Source organism: Diabrotica virgifera, chromosome 3 (assembly GCF_917563875.1).
Source record: "Diabrotica virgifera virgifera chromosome 3, PGI_DIABVI_V3a".
In the NCBI taxonomy this organism is placed as follows: Eukaryota; Metazoa; Arthropoda; class Insecta; order Coleoptera; family Chrysomelidae; genus Diabrotica; species Diabrotica virgifera.
Window position 1 is genome coordinate 218,271,860 of NC_065445.1, and position 23,086 is coordinate 218,294,945.

At 33.4% G+C, this 23,086-nt stretch overlaps 1 protein-coding gene across 1 annotated transcript in view; it reads right to left on the minus strand.

The window, feature by feature from the left end:
* The window catches only part of LOC114331342 (hydrocephalus-inducing protein-like), a 691,883-nt gene that overhangs the window by 382,436 nt on the left and 286,361 nt on the right, over window positions 1-23,086 (minus strand). The window contains exons 29-34 of the mRNA XM_050647266.1: window positions 19,049-19,216; window positions 13,291-13,467; window positions 11,281-11,423; window positions 4,049-4,173; window positions 2,157-2,404; window positions 34-147 (exon numbers count right to left, since the gene is read on the minus strand). Of these exons, the coding sequence (XP_050503223.1) occupies window positions 34-147; window positions 2,157-2,404; window positions 4,049-4,173; window positions 11,281-11,423; window positions 13,291-13,467; window positions 19,049-19,216 (975 nt within the window). The remainder of the gene's footprint in view (window positions 1-33; window positions 148-2,156; window positions 2,405-4,048; window positions 4,174-11,280; window positions 11,424-13,290; window positions 13,468-19,048; window positions 19,217-23,086) is intronic.

Genomic DNA, 23,086 nt, shown 5'->3' on the forward strand with positions numbered 1-23,086 from the left:
TAATAGATTTAATACACCTGAACCAGATTTTACCTTTGTCATGGATATTATCAGCACTTTTTACTTTTCTATGTTTACCAACTTTGTTAATTCTACTTTTACTACTATCTGGTCTAGATCTTTCTCTACTATGTTTTGCATCTACATCTGCAACAAAAAAATGTTGATATTTACAACGTTTGGTTAAAAATACCAAATACGCAGGCTATCCAGAAAGTACGTTTCATTTTGGAATAGAGAAAAAAATAAGTAGATAAAAGGAAAAGAAAGTACATTTGAAACAGACAATCAAATACTATTTTTCTCCATAATCTCCCAACAAATGCAGGCATTTATCATAGCCGTGAACTAGCTTTGAAATACCATTTTCATCAAATTCTGCCGCCTGAGACTTCAACCAGGTGTTCAACGCCATCCCGTAGCTCCCCATCGTCATCAAAGCGCTGCGTTGCAAGCCTGGCCTTATTGCTCGAAACAGGTGGTAGTCACTAGGTGCCAGATCTGGACTATACGGCGGATGAAGAAACACCTCTCACTTGAATTGAAGAGACAAGTTCATCAGTCACAATGCTTGGTTGTCTACTTCGTTCTTCATCGTGCACATTGGTTCGGCCATTTTTGACATAAATTTGACAGAACAGAACAAATTTAGCGATAAATTTCAATTGGCTTGTTGTTTTTAGCCAACAAGAACCGCATTGTCTCATCCCAAAACTGACAGAGTTTTCGATCGAGCACAGATTTCAAACAGCTGTTGCAAAATAACGAGAAAACAGTGACTTAACGCTAGCACGGCTAGACATTAGAGCTTCACGATACAATACAATATCGATACTTTTTAAGTATTGAGTATTGTATTGGTTATGTCAATGAAGTATCGTATCGAGTACCGATATCGGCAATACTTTCTTAAAAAAATATCGTATTGATATTGATTTCGATACGATATCGATACAATACTCGATAAAATATCGACATAAAAAGGATTATTAAATATTAAAATATTAAATAATAATTAAGAGGATATTAAATTAATAAAACAAATACTATTCTTTATTCATCTTTATAAGCTCTTAAAATATACATACTGCAGTCACTGAAGGTGGATTTAAGCTTCGTTGAACCTCCATAGGTTCTTTTGAAAATAAGTGGGTGGTTAGAGGATACCTTAAGGAACAAAGGTGACATAGTGCCAATTTGCGATTTTTGCATTTTAGGGGTGAAATTCACCACTGTTTTAAAATTATTTTTTATATTTCTGAAAGTGCAATCACCGAAGATTTTCACCTCCGATTTCGTTGAACCTTCGTTGATTCCCATGAAAATTGGGGAGTAATTAGGGGATACGTCAAGAAATAAAGTGATATGGTGTCAACTTGCGTTTTTTGCATTTTAGAGGTGAAATCCACCCTTTTTAAAGGAAAAAAATGCAGATTTAAACATTCTGGTGCAAGTAATCTACTTTAATCAAATAAAATAAATGTTTTTTTAACAGTTCTATGCATAATTTATCGGAATAAATCGCAATTCAATATTTATTGAAAACTGTTTTTGCGTCATCATTACTCACTTCCATAATATTGCCACAAATGCCACATGATATAAACAGTGTAATCAAAGATGATGTGATTTACTCACGCTCAAAAGTGTCAAGTTTAGGCACTCAAGTGTAAAATATTATAACAGCTGATGCTTGGGTTGCAGATCACTTATACTTTTATGTAAATAATTATGATCTAAATATCTATTCCACAAAATATAACCAAACAACTGTAGCGTTTTATTATTTTTTTCTCGATATCGATATTTTCAAAAATATCGAGGCAAGAGTATCGACAATACAAGAGTATTGTATTGATTTCAGATAATGAGTATGGTATTATTACATTAATATTGCTAGGGTATGTATTGTATTGGTATTGTATTGGTTTTCGATACGATATCAATACAATATCGATATTTTTATCGAATATCGTGAAGCTCTACTAGACATCTACTGAACGGAGTCGGAGGATCATCACCACAATGCTAAGATGTCGAGGCTAGCCCCGCCCCTAGCGTCTACAGATCAAAACGTAATGAAATTTCTGGATAGACCTCGTATTTTTATATTTGTTATTTTAATGATCAGAGAATTAATAAAATTAAAAGCTTACGTTTTTTGCCTTTTTCTCGTGACATCGTTTCTTCTAGATGCTTTTTGTACCTTATCTCCGTTTCATTGTTTATATAATTTTCCAATGTGAGGGAGAGGAAAACAAATATAATACATTTTAGATTTCCAATCCCATGTAAAAGAACTTCCATGGCCAGAAGAGGATTGGGAAGAAAAATACTGTTCAAGCTTTCAATAACTATCATTGGTTTCATTTTTTCTAATTTTACTTTTAGTATATTTGCAAATCTAAAAAAATATTTGACTGACAAATTGGTGTTAAAATTATACGGGATTCACTAAAAATACTATGATTGTTGATCCAGACTTTGATTTTGCGTCAAGCATATGATCAAAGATAAAAGCCTGCATCATTCAACTTGATCAGCAAAAGTAACTGTGCACCACGTGGATTTTGGTGCACTATCTCGATTATGAGCGTCATAAAAGAAATAATAAAACCCGCGACTTTTACCCCTTATAACTACCCTCGTCTCCCGCTCAGCTGTCCGCTAATGTGGAAAAGTCATGTACATGACTAATCTAACAGATCCCCGCATAGTTTGTCCATATTAACGATCAAGAGCAAAATCCACTTCCAGTTCTTGGAGGAAAAGGAAATCTTCAGCAACTGTATTTAAACAATCTTTAGTTCCTATAGAAATATGAAATCGAAATACTTCACTCATGAAAATGGTAAAAATACAGGGTATCCCGAAAAGATTGGTCATAAATTATACCACACATTCTGGGGTCAAAAATAGTTCGATTGAACCTAACTTACCTTAGTACAAATGTGCTCATAAAAAAATTACAGCTCTTTGAAGTTACAAAATGAAAATCGATTTTTTTCAATATATCGAAAACTATTAGAGACTTTTGATTGAAAATGGACATGGGGCATTCTTATGGCAGGAACATCTTAAAGCAAAGTTGAAGTGAAATTTGTCCACCCTACAAAAATTTTATGGGGGTTTTGTTCTCTTAAACCCCCCCCCCCCCTTAAACACAACGTTTCTAAAACTTTTTTGCCTCTTAGTAATTTTTAGATAAGCCCGTTTTTATCGGGATGCGGCTTCTTTTTTAATATGTTTACATAAAAATTTTATGGGTGTTTTGTTCCTTTAAACCACCCAAATGTTTGTGTACGTTCCAATTAAACTATTATTGTGGTACCATTAGGTAAACACAGTGTTTTTAAAACTTTTTTGCCTCTTAGTCTTTTTTGATAAGTCACCTTTTATCGAGATGTGGCTTCTTTTTCAAAATACACCTAATATTGTAAATTATAAATAAATTTTCAGTTTACATATTAACAGCTCTCTACATATTATAATCGTACTTAACCATAATATACAAATATGTGGTGGATTCGACCAATACTAAAAATATCTCGATAAACACTGGCTTATCGAAAAAGTGTTAAGAGGCAAAAAAGTTTTAAAAATAATGTGTTTACCTAATAGTGCAACAATAATAATGTAATAAAATCCCCATAAAATTTTTATGGTGTGCACAAATTTCACTTCAATTTTTTTTTCGGATGTTGCTACTATAAGAATGCCAGATGTCCATTTCCAATAAAAAATCTCTAAGAGTTTTCGATATATAAGAAAAAAATCGATTTTCAGTTTGTAACTTCAAAGGGCTGTAACTTTTTTTGTGTGCACTATTGTATATAGGTAAGTGAGGTTCAATCAACCTATTTTTGACCCCAGAATCTGTGGTATAATTTATGACCAATCTTTTCGGGACACCCTGTATAATAATAATCTCTCCAAAGACAAAAAAAAGTTTTCCTATAATCTTCAACAAATGAACGTATGCCATAAACTACAAACATTATAAAAGGGGTAACTACAGAACAGAAATAAAAATTCAAATGGAGCTTACGTTTGTGGATGAATGTCCAAAAACGTTGAACCTGAATTCCCATGTCCTTTTTTTCCGCTCTTGTTGGTAGATTTCGAGCTTTTACTTGCTTTGGTGCTTGCCTTCTCTCCATTTGATTTATTACTCTTAAAAAATTAAAATCAATTTTAATTTATACATTTTAAACATAGTACAAATTAAATATATGTATAGACCAGGGCGCATCTGTAAAAATATTAGTACATTTGGATGTTGAGAGGTGACTCATATTTTTTTGCAGAAATTGCTTGAAAATAACTCATTTAATAATATTTGAGTTATTCTACCACTCAAAAAGGTCCGGAACAATGTTTAAATAATCAAAATGTCAAAAAATTAAGGAAAAATTCGATTTTTTTCTTGGTTTTTTTATAACTTTAAAAGTATTTATTTTTGAGAAAAGTTGCACTAACATAAAAGTTGCGTAATTAAATTTCCTACAATATAGAATCAACTGAAAATTTTAAAAATTGTCACCCTAGTTGCAAAATAGCAATAATTTCGAAAAAAAAAACATAAAAAACAAGTATGCTTTTTCTCATGAGCATCTTTCAGTGCGTCACAGTTTTTCGATTTCATTCTAACGCATTAAATTGTATGTGACAGAAAAAACGCACGTCGCGTCGGTGATTACATTTCATCGGTGACATTTATAACATTTGTTCTAGTTGTCAATAGATGGCGCTATAATCGAAAAAAAAATTATTACGAATTATATAATATATCTACGAATATAATCTGTACAATTTATAAGACTATACAAATCAAAGAAAATACCATTTTATAAATGCAATAAACACAATTGATTTGTTTTTATGCCAAATTGCAAATAAAATGTGACAACTGTCTTAACTAAAATGTCATGTCACTAAAATGTATATTATCACGGACTTACCTTTTTTTCTATCATTTGTGACGCACTGAAAAATGCTCATGAAAAGAAGCATATTCGCATTTTACGTTTTTCAACAATTTATGCTGCACTTAGGACCTTCATATTTCACCCTGAAAAACTATACAGGGTGTCCCGGAAAATAGTGCGTACCTTCAAGGTATGGGCTAAGTGCACCATTTAGAGCAAAAAAGTCTAATAAATTTTTTTTGTTAAGTCAACCGTTTTCAAAAAAATAATTTATTAATTTTAATGCATTTGATTAATGTCCACAGAAAAGCAAATACAGCCGGCAGCGCTGCGTTCCTTCTGTGCTAAAATAATTTTACTGTAACTCAACTATCATGAATCATCGATCATAGGCATATTATACATTGATAAAATACTGATAACAGTAATAGAAAAACAGCATAATATTTGTGTTTATTAAATATCTAATAAATAAGGTTTGTATAGTGTTTTAACTTACATAAAAATTTTTTATTACAATAAAGCTACGTCTTCAAGAAGCATCGATAGAACATGTTGCAAACATTTGAGTACCTGCATTCCTCCATTCAATCTTCTGGGAAGTTCGAATGGTTCAATTAGATGATTATAAAAAATATTCCCAGCCTACAAATTCATACTTTTGTCAACCACGAAAGTTAAACACACCATTCGTAAAAATAAACTTTATCTGCACATAACACTTTACACAGAAATTCGGGTTCTCTGAAGATCTTATTTTACTTGGAGGTAAATAGCCTTGCTGTAAATCTTGCACTAAACGTAATTAACATAATATCATGATACTCGCTATCGAAATCATGACAATATCACAACAATAGGATGTACCTCTTCTGGGGTTACAGGTGATTATGATATGACCATGCCCCGAGAACTCTAATAAAAAACATATAATCGTATTTATTTTCCTTCCATTTTGCCAGAGGCGCTGATGTCGGCATTGTGATTGGTGGAACACGACTTTTGACAAATCCTGCGCTATCTGTGAATCTGTGTTCAGGGGTGAGAGCACGCCACATAGAATTCTATTTTGCTGACGTCACAAAATCGAATTTCACATTGGGAGAATCGACGGTTACTAGGCAACGTGACGTCACTAAAATAGAATTCTATTTGGCGTGCTCCCGCACCAGTGTTCGTGTTCGTTCGTTCGTTGTCGTTCAGTTATTTTCATGTTATTTTATATGGTCGGTTATGTGTTGTGTTTGTGTCACCATAAAAAGCTGATATTCATGCAGTCGTGTTTTTTGATATTTTTGTTATTTTGTAATCGTGTATCTTTTTAAAGGTAAGTTTTTCTGATTGTAGGTACTGTTTATCCAACAGTTTTAAAATACACACTTTATTTCGCGTTTTGTTTTTAGGTCTAATGGCTCCGTTCAGCTATTGTGTGCATACGGTGGAAAAGTTCAACAAGTAAACATTTATTTAATCCAAATTAAATACTCATATTTCTATGTAAAATGTCACATTATTTTATAAATAAATAAGTAAGAAACAAAAGTTGTTTGTGTTTTACCTTTATTCTCCAATTGAATAAAATATTAAATATTGGAAGTACCGTATGGAGGCTATCTATGTACCTAGCATGGAGGCTAGATTATGGCACCCTTTCTATCCAATCAACAACAAGAGCGTTTAAAATTTCACACCTATCATGTCGAAGCTACAGACCACTTATGTGGAGGCCAGATTTGTAGTATCCTTCCATTTAACCAGGTGCTGAGATGGCGCTGAAATACGTGACATGTTTTTTAAAGAGTAAGATCGCATTCTACCAAATCACACAACACTTTTTTCTATGGATATGACTGTTTGTGTTTACAATTTGTATATTTTTATCTAAGCTGTGTCAAAATAAATAAAACTGCCGTGTTGCCAAATGTAAATTTTAGTAAAATATATTATTTTAATATTTTGGGGCAACAGATGACTTTAGGAAAAAAATTTATAAGAAAGTTTTTTTTAAATCGTGCATTCTACCCACACCTTTAAGGAACGCACTATTTTCCGGGCACCCTGTATGATATGATAAAACAATACTGTAAATTTCATTAAGATCGGTTTAATAGATTTTGCAAAATAAATTTAGCAATCCAGCTTCGGCAAAAAAATTCATTTTTTCAAAATCTTGCACTACTGAAAATAAAGCAGACAGCAAGTTGAATTTTTTTTACATATAAAAAAATACTGTACCTTTTATTTGCAATTTGCAAAATTAAAATCGGTTAACCACCACGGCGCGGCGTCAGGAATTTTTTTAAATAAACATTAATTTTTGGTGCTACGCGCAGGACAACGGATACGTTCGCTCTGATTGGGCATTCCAATGACCTTTGATAATGGTTGATAAATTTTAATTTATAGTACATTTCGAAATAAATAAATAAATTTGTTTATTGCAAAATAAAAACACATACTCTGTCCTTTGAAATAACACTTTTTTAGAAAAAATTTTCTTTGTTCATATATTTTAACTTAGAAAATAAAAGTGTATTATTTTTAAACATATGCAATTGTTTAAACAATTTTTCACAAGCAATAATCAAATTAGTTTGGTTTTTGTGGAATTAAAATATGAACATACAACAAAATAGAGAGTAAGAAAATAGCATAGTAGATAAAGATTGAAAGAAATTTTGGTGAAAATCAACGTGTGTGAGCGAACACCGCTGTCCTGCGCATAGCACCAAAAATTAATGTTTATTTAAAAAAACTCCTGACGCCGTAGTAGTTAACCGATTTTAATTTTGAAAATTGCAAATGAAAGGTACAGTATACTTCTATTTGCAAAAAAAAATTAATTTGCTATCTGCTTTATTTTCAGTCCTGCAACATTTTGAAAAAATGAATTTTTTTTGTGAAAGCTGGATTGCAAAATTTATTGAACCGATCTTAACTAAATTTACAGTGTTATATTAACATATCATAAAGTTTTTCTGGGTGAAATATGAAGGTCCTATGTGAAGCAGAAATTGTTGAAAAACGTAAAATGCGAATACTTGTTTCTTTATGTTTTTTTCGCAATTATTGCTATTTTGCAACAAGGGTAACAATTTAAACAATTTTTCACCAATCTTATGTTATAAGAAATTTAATTGTGCAACTTTTACTTTAGTGTAACTTTTCTCGGAAGTGAATACGTTTAAAGTTATAATCAAAAAACCAAGAAAAAAATCGAATTTCTCCTTAATTTTTTGACATTTTGATTATTTAAACAATGCTCCGGAACTTTTTGAGTGGGAGGATAACTCAAATATTATTATATGAGTTATTTTCAAGCTATTTCTGCAAAAAAATTAGAGTCACCTCTCAACGTCTATCTCAAAACAGATCCGCCGTGGACTAGTAGGGAGAAGCGTACTTTTGAAGTGTGAAAAATATTTAATTCCTAGCTGAGAGTTTTCAGCTTATAAAGCTATCTTCAGAGCTGTGGTCAATAATTTCAAAATACCACTATGAACAGAGAGCATGTAAGAGCATGTAATTACAAAATCCCATGTAAGATTGAAAAAAACTTTTTCTTGTGCAGTCTTTCATTGATAGAAAAACTTTGTCTAACGTTTGGAGAAAAGAATAATAATGTTGTCGGTTGTGAAGTTGTGGTTGAAACATTGAAAACATCTAATACAGGCAAAAAAGGACTTTCACAAAAAACACATTTCAAAAATTTGATCATGGTAAGGTCAAAAATATGTACGTTGGACTGTGTCTGTGTCGGCTGTCAGTAAATGCCTCATGCGCTCATGCTCCCATTCTGCATGCTGTCAACGTACGCTTCAGATGGTAAGGTTTTTTTGACCTTCTTCTTCAAATGCAAATCCACTAATGGATGTTGGCGATCACATTTTCCATTAACTCTCTGTCTCTTGCAATGTGTATCAGAGACTGTATGTCGGTAATCCTTGTCCATTGCCTTATGTTTCGGAGTCAGGACATTTTCTTGCGTCCTATTCCTCTCTTGCCTTCAATTTTACCCTGGATTATAAGTTGAAGGAACTGGTATTTTTCGTTTCGCATGATGTGACCCAAATACGCCGTTATTCTTTTCTTGATGTTTTCGAAAAGCTGACGTTCTTGGTTGATTCTTTTAAGGACATCCACATTTGTGATTTTCGCCGTCCATGGTATCTTTAAGATATGGCGATAAGGCCACATTTCGAAGGCTTCTAATCTGTTTATATCCCTCGTTTTGAGTGTCCAGCCCTTTATGCCATATAGCAGCACCGACCACACGTAGCATTTAGTAAACCTTAGTCTCAGTGTAAGGTCGAACTCTGAGCAGGTCAGTGCCTTCCTGAATTTTACGAAAGCTTGTCGAGCTTGCTCAATGCGACATTTTACTTCCCTGTCCGATGCCTAGTCTTCAAAAAGCCACGTTCCTAGGTATTTGAATTTACTCAATCTCTCAATGGACTTAGTATTCAGTGTTATGGTGGAGTTTTCAAATGCATCCAAGTTTCTGGAGATGATCATGAATTTAGTCTTTTTGGTATTAATCTCTAATCCCATTCGCTTACTCTATTCTCCGATTATAAGGACAAGTTGTTGAAGATCTGCTATGTTGTCGCAAATTAAGACAGCATCATAAGCATATCGTATGTTGTTGATCAATACTCCATTCACTTTGATTCCCATCTCTGCATCTTCCAAAGACTCTTCCGAAAATATGGCTTCCGAATAAATGTTAAATAAAAGGGAAAGTACACATCCCTGCCGAACACCCCTTCTTATGTGTATGGATTTGGATATAGAATTGTCTATTTTTAATTGTGCTGCCTGATACCAGTACAATTTTCCAATGCATCTTATGTCTTTTTGGTCTATATCAAGCTTCTTGAGGATCTGCATTAACTTGTGATGTTGGACACGATCAAACGCGTTCTAGTAGTCTAAAAAGCACAGGAATACGTCCTTCCTCTGATCGTAATAATTTTGGACCAACACCTGTGTTGCTCCTATTGCTTCTCTTGTTCCCAAACCTTGCCTAAACCCAAACTGAGAATCACTGATGTCCCATTCACATTTTTTGTATAATCTTTGATGTAGTATTTTTAAGAATATTTTTAAAGTGTGATTTATCAGACTAATGAGTCTGTGATCCTCACAACTTTTTGCATTGACTTTTTTGGGTAGGGGAATAAATGTAGAGAGCAACCACTGTTGAGGATAGCAACCAGTTTCATAAATAAAATTAAATATTTTATGTAGTGCTGAAATTCCCCTTTCATCTAGTAGTTTGAGTATTTCTGAAGGGATTTCATCAGGTCCAGGTGCCTTATTGTTTTTTGAATAAAATATTGCCTTTTCTATTTCCTCTTTAGTGATTGAAGGGCCAGTCAGCTGGTCGTCTGTATAAACTTCACTCATGGGTCTTTCGTCATGAAAGAGCTCCTGGATATAGTTTTCCCATATACGAATTTTCTTTTTTTCACCTAGCACTGTCTGGTTATCCTGATTAACTATAATAGTTGGTCTTCATTTTCTGTATATTCCATCAGTCTCCTTAAGATTTTTATGTAAATTCCGGTCGTCGTGCTGTCGTTGTAAATGTTCTAGATTCTTGATCGATACATTGTTGCTTAAGCCATTCATTTTTTGCTATTCTTATCTTTGCTTTTATTTGCCTGTTAATGTTTTTATACATATTGCTGCCATCTGGGTCATTCTTGTGTCGTCGTCGTTCATCCATTAGTAATAGTATTTCTTCTGTCATCCATTTTGCTTCTTGTTCTTTGGTTTATACTCCAAGTTGCTTTTCATGATGTCTGTTACAGCACTTGTAATCGTATTCCATGTTGGTGTTAGATTTTCGATAATGTTTTTCGGTTTTTGACCTTACCATGATTAAAATTTTTGTATTATGTTTCTTTTTAAGTCCTTTGTGTCTGTATTAGATGCTTTCAACGTTTCAACCACAACTTCTCAACTGAGAACATTATTATCTATTTTTTTCCAAACGTCAGACAAAGTTTTTCTATCAATAAAAAACTGCATAAGAAAAAGTTTTTTGTCAATCTTACATGGAATCACTCTCTCTTCATAGTGGTATTTTGAAATTATTGACAATAGCTCTGAAGATGGCCTTATAAGCCGAAAGCGCTCAGCTAGTAATTAAATATTTTAGGCACTTCAATAGTACGCTTCTCCCTGTCTTTCAGTAGTCATAAGTATGTACAAAAACCATTTCAGCCTTGACATTTTAAAATATATGTAATTTTTTTGTTTTTTCAAGTTGAAGCCCATGTGTGCACGTATGTATTTGTATGTGTTTGAAAAAATCGTTTCAGAAATACCTCTAGTATATACTTACTTCTTTACTTTTTACGTCATCCGCAGATTTTGAACGCTCATTTTTATTTCCCTTCTTCTTTCCCATCTTATCCTTACCTTTTTTCCCGATTTTTTTCCCATCCAATAATGCCTCAACTTTTTTAACTAACTCGTCATACTCGTCTACAATAAATACGTTAGTAAGCAAGACATTTTTATAAGTCTTAAAAATAATTTATAAGAGAAAAATATTGAAACATAAATGACCTTTATCGACTTGGAGAAAGCATACGATAGCGTGCCCAGGAAACAACTGTGGGAAGCAATGAGAATAATGCAAGTTATAGAGAAATATGTGAATAAAACACACATACTGTATACGTACACAGAAACAGAGGTGCAAATAAATTTAGGCAATTAATTAACAAAAATAATCATCACAACAAAAGGCCTCAAACAGGGATGTGGTCTATTACCGACACTTTTTAACAAGTACATAGATCAGGCTTTGAAAAGGTGGTATAGAATGGGGAACGATGTGCACACCAGTGTAAGAGAATATTACATTCACTACTTTTCGCCAATGGCCAAGTCATTTTTGCACAAAGCAGAGAGGACATTGAATATATGATAAGGAAATTAAAGGAAGAGTATGAGATATGGAGAATCAAGATTAAGATAAATGCGTAAGACTGGATACTTATGTATTGGATCCTAGGTTGCAGATTTGAACTTAAGTTAAGACGAGAAAATAGAGAGTTGTAAGACATTTAATTATTTAGGGTCAATGATAAACCGAGATGATACTTATACGAAAGATAAAGAAATGAAAATAGCATGAGGAACAAACCACGAAAGCACTCCACGGAGAGATATGGAATAACAGTATAACTAAAGGAAACAAAAAAAAGGATCTTTCAGAGCATTGTGCTAAATAGTATCCTACATGGAGAGGAAGTATGGCCAGTAACAACAACAATATTAAATAAAATAAGAGCAGTTGAATTGGAGTTTATGAGAATATGTCTACAAATCACCAGAGAGGACAGAATAAGAACAGATGAAATATAGAATAGAATGGAAGTATAGAATGCTCAATTACAGAAAAGTTGGAAAACGGTAGTGGGGGCACGCAAAGTAGAAATCTATTTCAGTGACGTCAGTTGCCTAGCAGCCGTCGATTCTTGTATTGCGAAATTCGATTTTGTGACGTCAGCAAAATAGAATTCTATTTGGCGTGCTCTGGCCCCAGAACCCTGCAGTGACACGGTCATGTACAATGAATACCAGAGCACAGGTGACCGAAAAAAATATTGGACTGGGACCCGCTGAGAAGAAGAGGGAGAAGAAGACCTACTATGAGATGGAAAACTTGCATAGGAAATGCTGTAATAGATAGATACCTCAGAGAATGTGACTGATAAAAGAGAATTCTGTGGAGAAAAGTCGAAAAAAGAAGAAAAGTAACACAGGTTTACAAAAAAAAAATTTTTTTTTGACTATTTGATGAAACCATATGACTAGGGAGTTTTTGGGGCCGCTGATCAAGAATCCGGGGTCCGTTGACCTCTATCACGTCAGGTAAAGCTTATTTCAAGGTCAAATCAAGATAAATCGACACAAAATCACTCTGAATAATATATTAGGCTGTTTTTGTGGATTTGTACTTATTTGACCTTAAAATGACCTTTACCTGACGTGGTAGAGCCGAACGGACCCCAGTTTTGTGATCAGCGACCCCAAAAACTCCTAGTCATATGGTTTCGTCAAATACAGTCGAACCCGCTTATTAGAATACCGGTCATAGGAATATCCCGTTTTAAGTCATATAAATTCGAGGTCCCGAAACGTTTCTACTAGCCACAAATGATCGGTTATTAGAATATCTCGGTTATAAGAATACTTTCGCTTGGCACGAAGGCTATTCCATTAAGCTGGTTCGACTGTAGTCAAAAAAAAATTTTTGTACACCATGTATGGATTTTTGTACAAAAACGTCTTGCAAAGAAATAAAAAAACTAGGAGAGTGTTAGATAACAAATTTCTTTACCGTCTAATGGTTCACTTTCTGGTACAACATACTTGTCAATCATATCATTGATTTTCTTATTGATTTCAAAAGCGTATTCGGATTTATTGTGCAATAACTCTTCAAAAATTAGTTGGTCGATGCTCACCATTGTCATACCTAACGTTTTTGAAGTTTCGTTGGCAGCTTTATAATATTCTAAATAAAAGTATTATTTTGGATTATTATTTAAAAGGCATTAAAATTTTATTATTTTTTTTAGGAATCAATCGAAATGTATAAGCGCATGAGAACTACGTTACAATATATAGTTTTAGAAAGATCAAATACGTTAAAAAATAAAACTAATAACAAAGGAATAACATGGTTATAAGCAAAAATAGTATAACATCGGGGCAATAATATTATTAGTTATCAAAAACGTCAAAATAGCCATATTAGTATCCAACATCCGTAACAGATAGGCACCATAAGTAGAGAAGCTTCCCTCAAATGTGTTCTATTAGATTCATATTGAGGCTGCATGAGGACCAGTCAAACTTTTTAATTCCCACTTCATCAAGGTAGTGAACAACATCCGCTGCCACGTGGGACCCAGAATTATCAAGGATCTTCAGCACATATCTACGTCTACTAGCAGTAGCTCTAGGTATAGGCACTTATTCTGTACATTCATCATAGCCTATATGTCTGCAAACCATGAAACCTTCTATCGACAGAGTTCCCTTGGAGAAATGCGTGTCTAGGCAAATCATTAACCTGCTCTTCTCCAGACTCTGGAATCACTACCTGGTGCTTCCAATTTATTCTCGTCTCAGCTGTAAACTTAGACGCTCTTCCAATCGTATACATTTGTCATCGTAGAAAAGGCAGAATCTAGGAACACAACGATATCCTTTCAACCGTTTTTGGTGAAGTCTCAGCGTTTTTTCCATATTTGCGTCAATGTTGTTCTGAAGCTATTTTCTTGTGGCATTTTTATAATCAAGTATATTCAAATGGGAAATAAGCCACAATTTTACCTAAAAATGATTTTATTAACGTTTCGACGCCCAAGTCGGGTGTCGTTGTCAAAATACAAAATAATACTAAATAAACAAAAATGTTGTTGCTTAGTAAAAAATTCTTCTAATAATTTATTTAATCTGACTCATTTATATCGGCAATTCAGACACGTATTATACATTTTAAAGTAGACGACTTTAAAATGATATTGCCAATATTGATGAGTTGCGTTCCTGGGACGACTTTACTAAAAGATAGTTCATTCGATTACATGAAATCAATCCCAACTCAAGAATATCCGCCACAAAAAATCATAGCATGTGATCTGTCTTTAAAAAGACAACCAAATGCAACGGTGGCATTGAAATTCTCGCGTTAGAGATTCCATAGTAAATCACGAGGGAAAACCAGGAAAAACCTCGTGATACTATCCCGACATCGTAAGTATTTGGGTTTACATTTAGTTTACTCTCAAAACTAATACCAAATTCTGACTTGATATTTTAAATTTTAAATAATACTAAAATACTAAATATGTACTAACTCGATATGTTACTGATTTACTAATTGTGGTATTTTCCTTCTATTGACTTCCTCCTTTAATATGGGTAAACACATCCTACTGCATTCTACCGAGGAATTTGCGACACAATTGGTTTCATTTAGCATGATTAGAGCCGCTTCTTTGATTTTTCTCTTTTTACTATCTGCTTCTTTTAGGACTATACTTGAATCTCTCCACTGAACTCTATGTTCATTATCCCATGCGTGTTGACATATTTGAGATCTATCAAATTCTCTATTTTTTATATAAGACTGATGTTCATTTACTCTAACGTCTAATGGTCTTGACGTTTCACCTATATAAAATTGTTCGCATTCACAAGGTTTTTTATAAATACAATTCTTTGTTCTTTCTTGTTCACTGTTAGGTTTAGTTTTAGATAGAATAGATCTCAATGTGCTTGTTGTTTTGAATGTTGTTGATATGTTGAATTTATTTCCTATTGTTTTAAGTTTCTCGGATAGTCCTTTTACATATGGTATTGATATATGGGATAGTATCACGAGGTTTTTCCTGGTTTTCCCTCGTGATTTACTATGGAATCTCTAACGCGAGAATTTCAATGCCACCGTTGCATTTGGTTGTCTTTTTAAAGACAGATCACATGCTATGATTTTTTGTGGCGGATATTCTTGAGTTGGGATTGATTTCATGTAATCGAATGAACTATCTTTTAGTAAAGTCGTCCCAGGAACGCAACTCATCAATATTGGCAATATCATTTTAAAGTCGTCTACTTTAAAATGTATAATACGTGTCTGAATTGCCGATATAAATGAGTCAGATTAAATAAATTATTAGAAGAATTTTTTACTCAGCAACAACATTTTTGTTTATTTAGTATTATTTTGTATTTTGACAACGACACCCGACTTGGGCGTCGAAACGTTAATAAAATAATTTTTAGGTAAAATTGTGGCTTATTTCCCATTTGAATATATTTGGGTCAAAATTTGAATTTCTTTTTTTTTTTTGTTTTCGAAGACATGAATCACATTTTATAGTAAAAAATTAGCCAAGTGTCTAAGGTGCGCATAATGATGAGCAAGAGGGTATCAAGCCCCGGCAGACAGGTCACAGAGTGTAGTGGACTGTATGAGAGCTCAATTAAGACTTCCTCGTCTGACCTGAAAATGCTACATATTTTTACACGTTCGTGAATGGTGATACGAGTAATTCTAGGTTAATTGACCAATCGAAGAGGTTTCTAGGCGGAGCGATGCGCATTGAGGTGCGTATTAATCTACTTAAGAGCCTACGATGACACATTAGGTGCGTTCGCGGGTACAGTTGACAAATTGTCGCCGACAATTTCTAACCTCACTTAATATAAATAATACCGTTAATAGATAAATATACAAGGTATATTTACTTTTAATTAATATTAATAACTAATGATTAAATTATACTAGGCAAATATACCTTGTATATTTATCTATTAACGATATTATTTATATCATTTTAAAGTGCGCATGCGTTTTGCTGCTAATTTGTCGCCGACTAGTCGCCGACAGGCTCCCGCGAACGCACTCATTCTATCCGACGTATTTTCTGGAAAATCTTAAAAGACCAACACGGTGTTGTAAGGTAAGAAAGATCTAACGGTAGGCCAATACTTATTACTTAAAATTGCTTCGTTGACAAGCCAATACCGGATTTATATTCAGTCCTGTTTGACAGGGAATTGGGTAGATAATTGGGCAGCATGAGTGCGTAAATAGGTCACTCGCGCTGCCACTGCTCATGCCGCTGCCATTGCACGCCGATCCATCAAAAGTCGGGTTTTTGTGACGGAAGTCAAATACCGCATTTACACTCAGCCCTGTTGGACAGGGAATTTGGCAGAGGAGTGTGCAGCGTGAATGTGTAAATAGCTCACTCGCGCTGCCGCTGCTCATGCTACTGCCATTGCACGGCGCTCCCCAAAAAGTCGGTTTTCGGGATGGAAGTCAAAGGACTGTCAGCGCGAACGCGAGTGAGTATTTTCATTCAACTACTCTCTCTCTCTCTCTCTCTCTCTCTCTCTCTCTCTCTCTCTCTCTCTCACTTGCCGCCGGCAAAGCGGCAAGTGAGTAAGTGAGCAAGACGATGCTGTCGTCACATCCCATTCTTGAGAGTCGTTCGGTAAATGAGTTGTGAGGACATTGGCGAGGAACTGATGTGAACACCTCACTCGCGTCGGTATCGTATTTCGGGTAATATTTCCGGCAGCGGCAGCAGTAGTGGCAATGGCTGAGTATAAATCCGGCAAAAGGAAAGGTATCGCGAGTGCGTGTTCACATTCAGCCACTCTCGCTCACTTGCCGCCGACGTTTGAGTGCGAAAGGACGTATTATTTCGTCATTTTCTAGGGCAACTGCTTAGTTGTTTTTATATCCTTTTGTAATAAAATGACACTATTAAGCTACGCCCATTCTTTTACTTTACTAATTAAGCAGATTGCATGTAAATAATTGAACTTCGAAAATCATCCAATATAAACGATATTATTATATAAACAAATATTAATTTAGGGAACAGGAACAATCAATAATAATTTTTATAATTGTGATGGATTTTTTTCATCGACCATCATCTTTGACGACGGTGTCTTTGATTCGGAGCACACTAGTTCGCTCCCAAGGTCAAAAAACCCTCAAAATGACATACTAGTTCGCTCCGAAAACCATAACCTAGTTCGCTCCTATGGTTAAGCGGATTAAGTATTTATTTATTAAGTTCTAGGAAAATTAATATCGGCAAAATGGTACTGTAACTGTTGTATTTTATATAGAAATTGTATAAAATATTGGTTGTTACATATTTGTATAAATATTATGAGACAGTGGAATTAGATTATTTAGATTTAGCCGAATAAATGACCGTTTTGGAAAGTAATTTTCCACGTTACGACGGATTTGCTTGAAAATTTGAGTTTAGGTTCTACTTACCCTCCACTTCAAAGTTGGACTTGTGCCGTCGGTTGCTTTTACTTGAGGATGAAAGACACCTTTTCTCGGGGGGTGAAAAACCATATGTTTTGAAATAAGAAATGGATAAATTGGCTAATTAGCCATTCACCATCCATGGTCAGTATCTCGAAAAATAAGCGTAATTTTGGTAATTTATAACGTCGATATTTAAAGTTGCATCATTTTTTTCTAGAAAAGATTTTGGTATAAAACTTTCCAGAAAACTTCTTTGTACGTACTATATTTTATATATTTTAACATAAGGTGATTAAAAAGCTAAATTTCAAAGTTCGTCACTCAACCTCAAAGAATCTTTACCTTTTACTTTAGAAAATTCATAAGTTTTATTAATATAATATAATATGTTAATATTACTAATATAACATTAGCTCTAACATTATAGTTTAGTGATAATATCGTTATAATTTTAATATAATTTTAAGAAATAGTTTTATATTTAGATAAATACAAAGTTTGAGAGATATTTATTAAAAATTTTATTAATAAAATGTATCAAAGTACCTGCTTTATGAAGGTAACATTATCTATTTACGCTGACCCTGGCTATTCATTATTATTCATTGTGTATCTAGTAAAGGCATTTTTAACTATCTTTTCTAGGAAATATATGACCGGAGCGAATTTACCTATGCCCCTTTTCTGTGGGGTATTAAATTCTGGCCGCCAGAGCGAACTAGTATATGCCCCTTTGATTTTTTTTTAAACATTCAAATAATAATTATTTATACTGATAAGACATAATGCTGTCGTCGCAATAACCTTGTTGCGAGTCGTTCGGTAAATGGGTTGTGGTTGTGAGGACATTGGTGAGGACTGATGTGAACGCTTCACTCGCGTTGATATCGTATTTCGGGCAATATTTCCAGCAGCGGCAGGAGCAGTGGCAAAGGCTGAGTGTAAATCCGGCAAATATATCTGTACGATCAGAAATATTACATAGCTATTAAATCGTGACAGGATAATCAAATCATTTGCGCTACGATTATTAATCATAGCTTAAATAAATATTGGTAAGATTTATTTTTTCAGAATATTAAGACGCAAAAATTATCAGCCCTTTGAGAAGCTTTATATCATCTTTGTCTTAGTTTTCTTGTATATGTTCCAGTCTCCCAAAAACATTGCAATAATCTACTTGTCGTTGTATGTGCACGCTTAAAACATAGGCCACATAATGGTGACAAAATTTTTGAACAAAAAAAAAACAAAAACTGTACAACTGTAAAAAAATAGAAACCTGTGTTAGGCGATCCATGGAATACTATAATAACTCCATGCCTGATTTCCGGAACTGTATTCGATACATTGGTGGTGATAATACCAAGGCCCTCTAGAGATTTATTTTCAAATTCTTGCACATCAGTTGTGTTATTATCAATTGTATGAGTCCACTCCTTGATACGGTCTTCAAATATGAAAAAAGAAAATCTCAAATAGTTAATTGTTTTTAAAATCTAACACGTGTTGATAAAGCATGCATTAATATGGCATTGTGTTTTTAAACTTAAATTACCCTTGAGTCCACGATTCTTTACCCGTGCGTCATTAATACCTGGCGAGATAAAACACATACTTATTATCTAGCATCATTTTCTTCCACGCATGAAACTAATGACAAACCAGCTACTGCCTGTTATTAAGTAAAACACATGTTATTTTTATGAAGGTTCTAAACTCAGTACATTGAAAAGAGGTAGGTACAAAAAAAGACGATTGGGAATGTTTTCACATTTTAAGTACATGTTGTGACGTTTCTGGTTTATTTATTTTTGTGGCTGTCAGTCTGTTGAATTTTTTGCTGTTATTTTGTCGAATTTTTGCATTTTGAAGATTTTTATAGTACACAAACAGTTGTTTTCTCAACTAATTTTATATTGGAGTTTGAAATTTTATGGTACGTGTATTCTATTTTGCGATTACTTTTACAACGTATAAAGCTAACCTCATTGACACAGTTAAGAAATGGTTGTGTTTAAGATTCCGCCAAAATGAATAAAATAACGAAAAGAAAAGATGTTATTGAATTTTTTTATAAATTGTTTATTTACTTATTAATCAATGATATTAAAATAATTTATTAAGCTAGGTAGTTCAAATGTAGGCTCTAAATATGCACCTAAAAATTTAAAGCAAAATTTACATTTGACATTCTATTTATTTGATAACGTCAAATTTTATACTATAACCCGTGATCGGAGTAGTACCCACTTTCTGTCACTTGCTGTTGCATTTAGTAAATTTCCGACTTATTTCGTATGCTATAAATGATGACGCATGGGTAAAGAACCCTGGGTTCAACTGTAAAGAAAGTTGATATAGTAAGACACAAATAATACAGTGGATACATCGATAGAAGTATAATAATCTTACAGGTTGAGCGGTCTTAAACCTCTTTGGCGGGGGTACATCACTGATACAGTTAATAAGAAGAAAAAATTACGCCAAAAAAATTAAGATTAAAGTGTCATTTCTCTTGATATATCTTTATTTTTTTGGCTGATCTGTTAAATAAAATCTGTTTAAAATAATTTTACGTTGCTAAAAAAAAGCAAAGGATGGAATACAGCGTTCAGACAACTATAATTGCTGAGATAGCTTTTATACAAACAAACCAAGCACTATTTAAAGATTTTTTTGCAAAAAGAAAAGGCTATTGTATATACAGAGGCAACCAACTGATAATATCAAACACCAATTATTATTAAGTAAAAAAACTAGAGCCAATTTAAAAATTTATAATTACAATACCCAGTTTTGAATAAAAATTCAGTCACTTAGAAAAAACTCAAGAATTCGAACATAATACAGACAAAGAAGGGATAAACAAATAAATGTGTGTGTGTGTTTATGTTTTATTGGCACTGCAACCAACTGGCCAGTCAATGTGAAACAAATTAAATGGAATGTATTGGAAGAAAAGTACCAAAAATAGAAATATAAAAAGGGCACTTTTCTGTAACCTCCAAGATAGCAGAGAAATTAAAATTATGACACACACATCCTCATTATGTTCAACTATTACAATTCTACCTACTTGTCCAGGGGTATATGGCACAGGGGAAAAATTGGGCCTAAGCGATATCCCAGAGAGCTAGCTAAACCTCGAGGACTATAACCATGGAAAGGTACAGGATCACTGTCATATCTGACAACATTTCGTCCCAACTCGTGGAAATAAAATGGACAGCTGGACACCGATACAAAAAGGGATAGTCTAAAGTTCAGTTTTTAAAATTTTATAAAAAAATGAAAATGAAACGAGCAAAAAGTAACTGTAATAAAAAATTAAGAAAACTTTAATTTCCGAAGATTCCGAACCTTTCATATAATAAAAATTTGAGTTGAGGAACCAGAACTAAAAATGAAGACCAATATAAAAAGCCCCAAGCTACCCAAGCATTAAGAGGGGTATCTTTTGAAATTTTCGATATTTTTATTATTGTAAATGAAAGTGCAGAACTACAAGAATACTCTGAAAATTTCAGATTGATATGAGTAAAATGACCAGAGATACAGCATGTTGAATATTCCTATCTTCGAATCGCTTTTCCGCGGCTTCGCGCCAGCACGCTTGAGCGTAGTGAGAAACATTAAACAACTGTTCGCCTTCTCTTTTGTAGATTACTCCGCGATTTAAAAAACATATTGCGGTGTGCATCATTTTATAATTCGACAGACAAAAATAAATTGAAAATAAAAGTTGTCAAATCTATAAACGCGTTTTTCTCAAAACTGCTTTTCAAAGCTGGTGAACATTTTAACTAAAAATTACTATGACAATCCACATGAAATTTTGCATATGTTATAGTCAAAGCCCGAATTTCAGGTACTCCTAGGTTTGACTAGGCAATCCTCAGGTCTGACTGACGGTCTTAGTCAAAGCCCGAAATAAATTACAGTTTCGACCTTTGACTAGTCAAACCTAGGAGAGACTAAGTTGGTCAGGCAAAGATCGAAATTTAATTTCATGAAATCGGGGTTTGACTAGTCAAACCCCGATCAGCTATTAAAATGTCGTAATTTGTTAGATTAGGTTTAATAAAACGTCATTTGTTAATTTTAATATTTATTATTTTTATACTGACGTAATTAAAATAAAAAAAAATAAGTGTTTATTCTCACATGTTGAAGCATTATGGCATTCAAAGTTTCTCAATACGTTATATTTTACACTTACATAATTTTGAAGAGCATTGCTTATTCCTCCAAATTATTTAACATTAAATATTTAAAAATATTAATAAATTTTTTACACAGAATAAAAATATTTTGAGGAAATTAATTCCATAGAATTGTATGAGTTTACTATAGGTACACTCCCAATATTTTCAATAATTCTTCTTTTTTTAATGAAACTTTATTTGAGCTGTCAAAATTGTGAGGTAGGAAATTTTATGTTTGTGTATGTTTCTTACTCTGAATCTGTCAAAATTAATTTTTTCTTCTAATTCTTTCTTAAAGTTCTTTCAAAATTATTTTATGTTTCCTACTCTTTTTGGCTAAAAGTAAAAGTATATGAATTTTATTTTAGTGCAAACAGATGGAATGGGAGTGTCATCGTCGACTGTGAAATAAGATATTGCAATCGGATAAAAACTAAAAATCACTATAATACTAACGGAGCCCCGGACCGTGCGTCGTCACTAGGAGAGGAAGAAAATTTTGAAACAATTAAGATTAGTTCTTAAGATGTGGTTTGTTGTATTTGTCAAAAAGACAGCTCTGACGCACATACCTGCATAATCTGAAATCAGGTGGTATATGTTGTGTGCGCTGACAGCACACTTGGTGCATACTATGAAGGCTTTGAAAAAAAAGTTGCATACATGCGTTGTTCACAGACAAATAAGATTAAAATAAATAAAGGAAAGGCGATTGAAGGTCTTCATACCCAGGCTAATGCTATGAAACAATTAAGTGAAAAAAAATTTCCTTCAATTTCCTCAGCTTTGATAGAGTCAAAAAGATGCTCGAAATATTTTGAGTATCATACAAGATAAAACAAGTGACGGTTTATATAGAGTTGGTACGAAATACGGAACAATAAACACACTTTTTTCAAGAAATCAAATAAAATAACGCGAAGACAATTGTCTTAATTTCGAAGATGTTCCAGACGTTAAGCTGTTTCTAAGAGAAATTAGTAAAAAAGATTATAAATTTGGAGGACAAGGTTTTATAAAATGCTACTGCAATAAGAAATGCTCTTCAAAATTATGTAAGTGTAGAAGGTCTAACGCATTGTGCAACTCTAAATGCCATAATGCCTCAACAT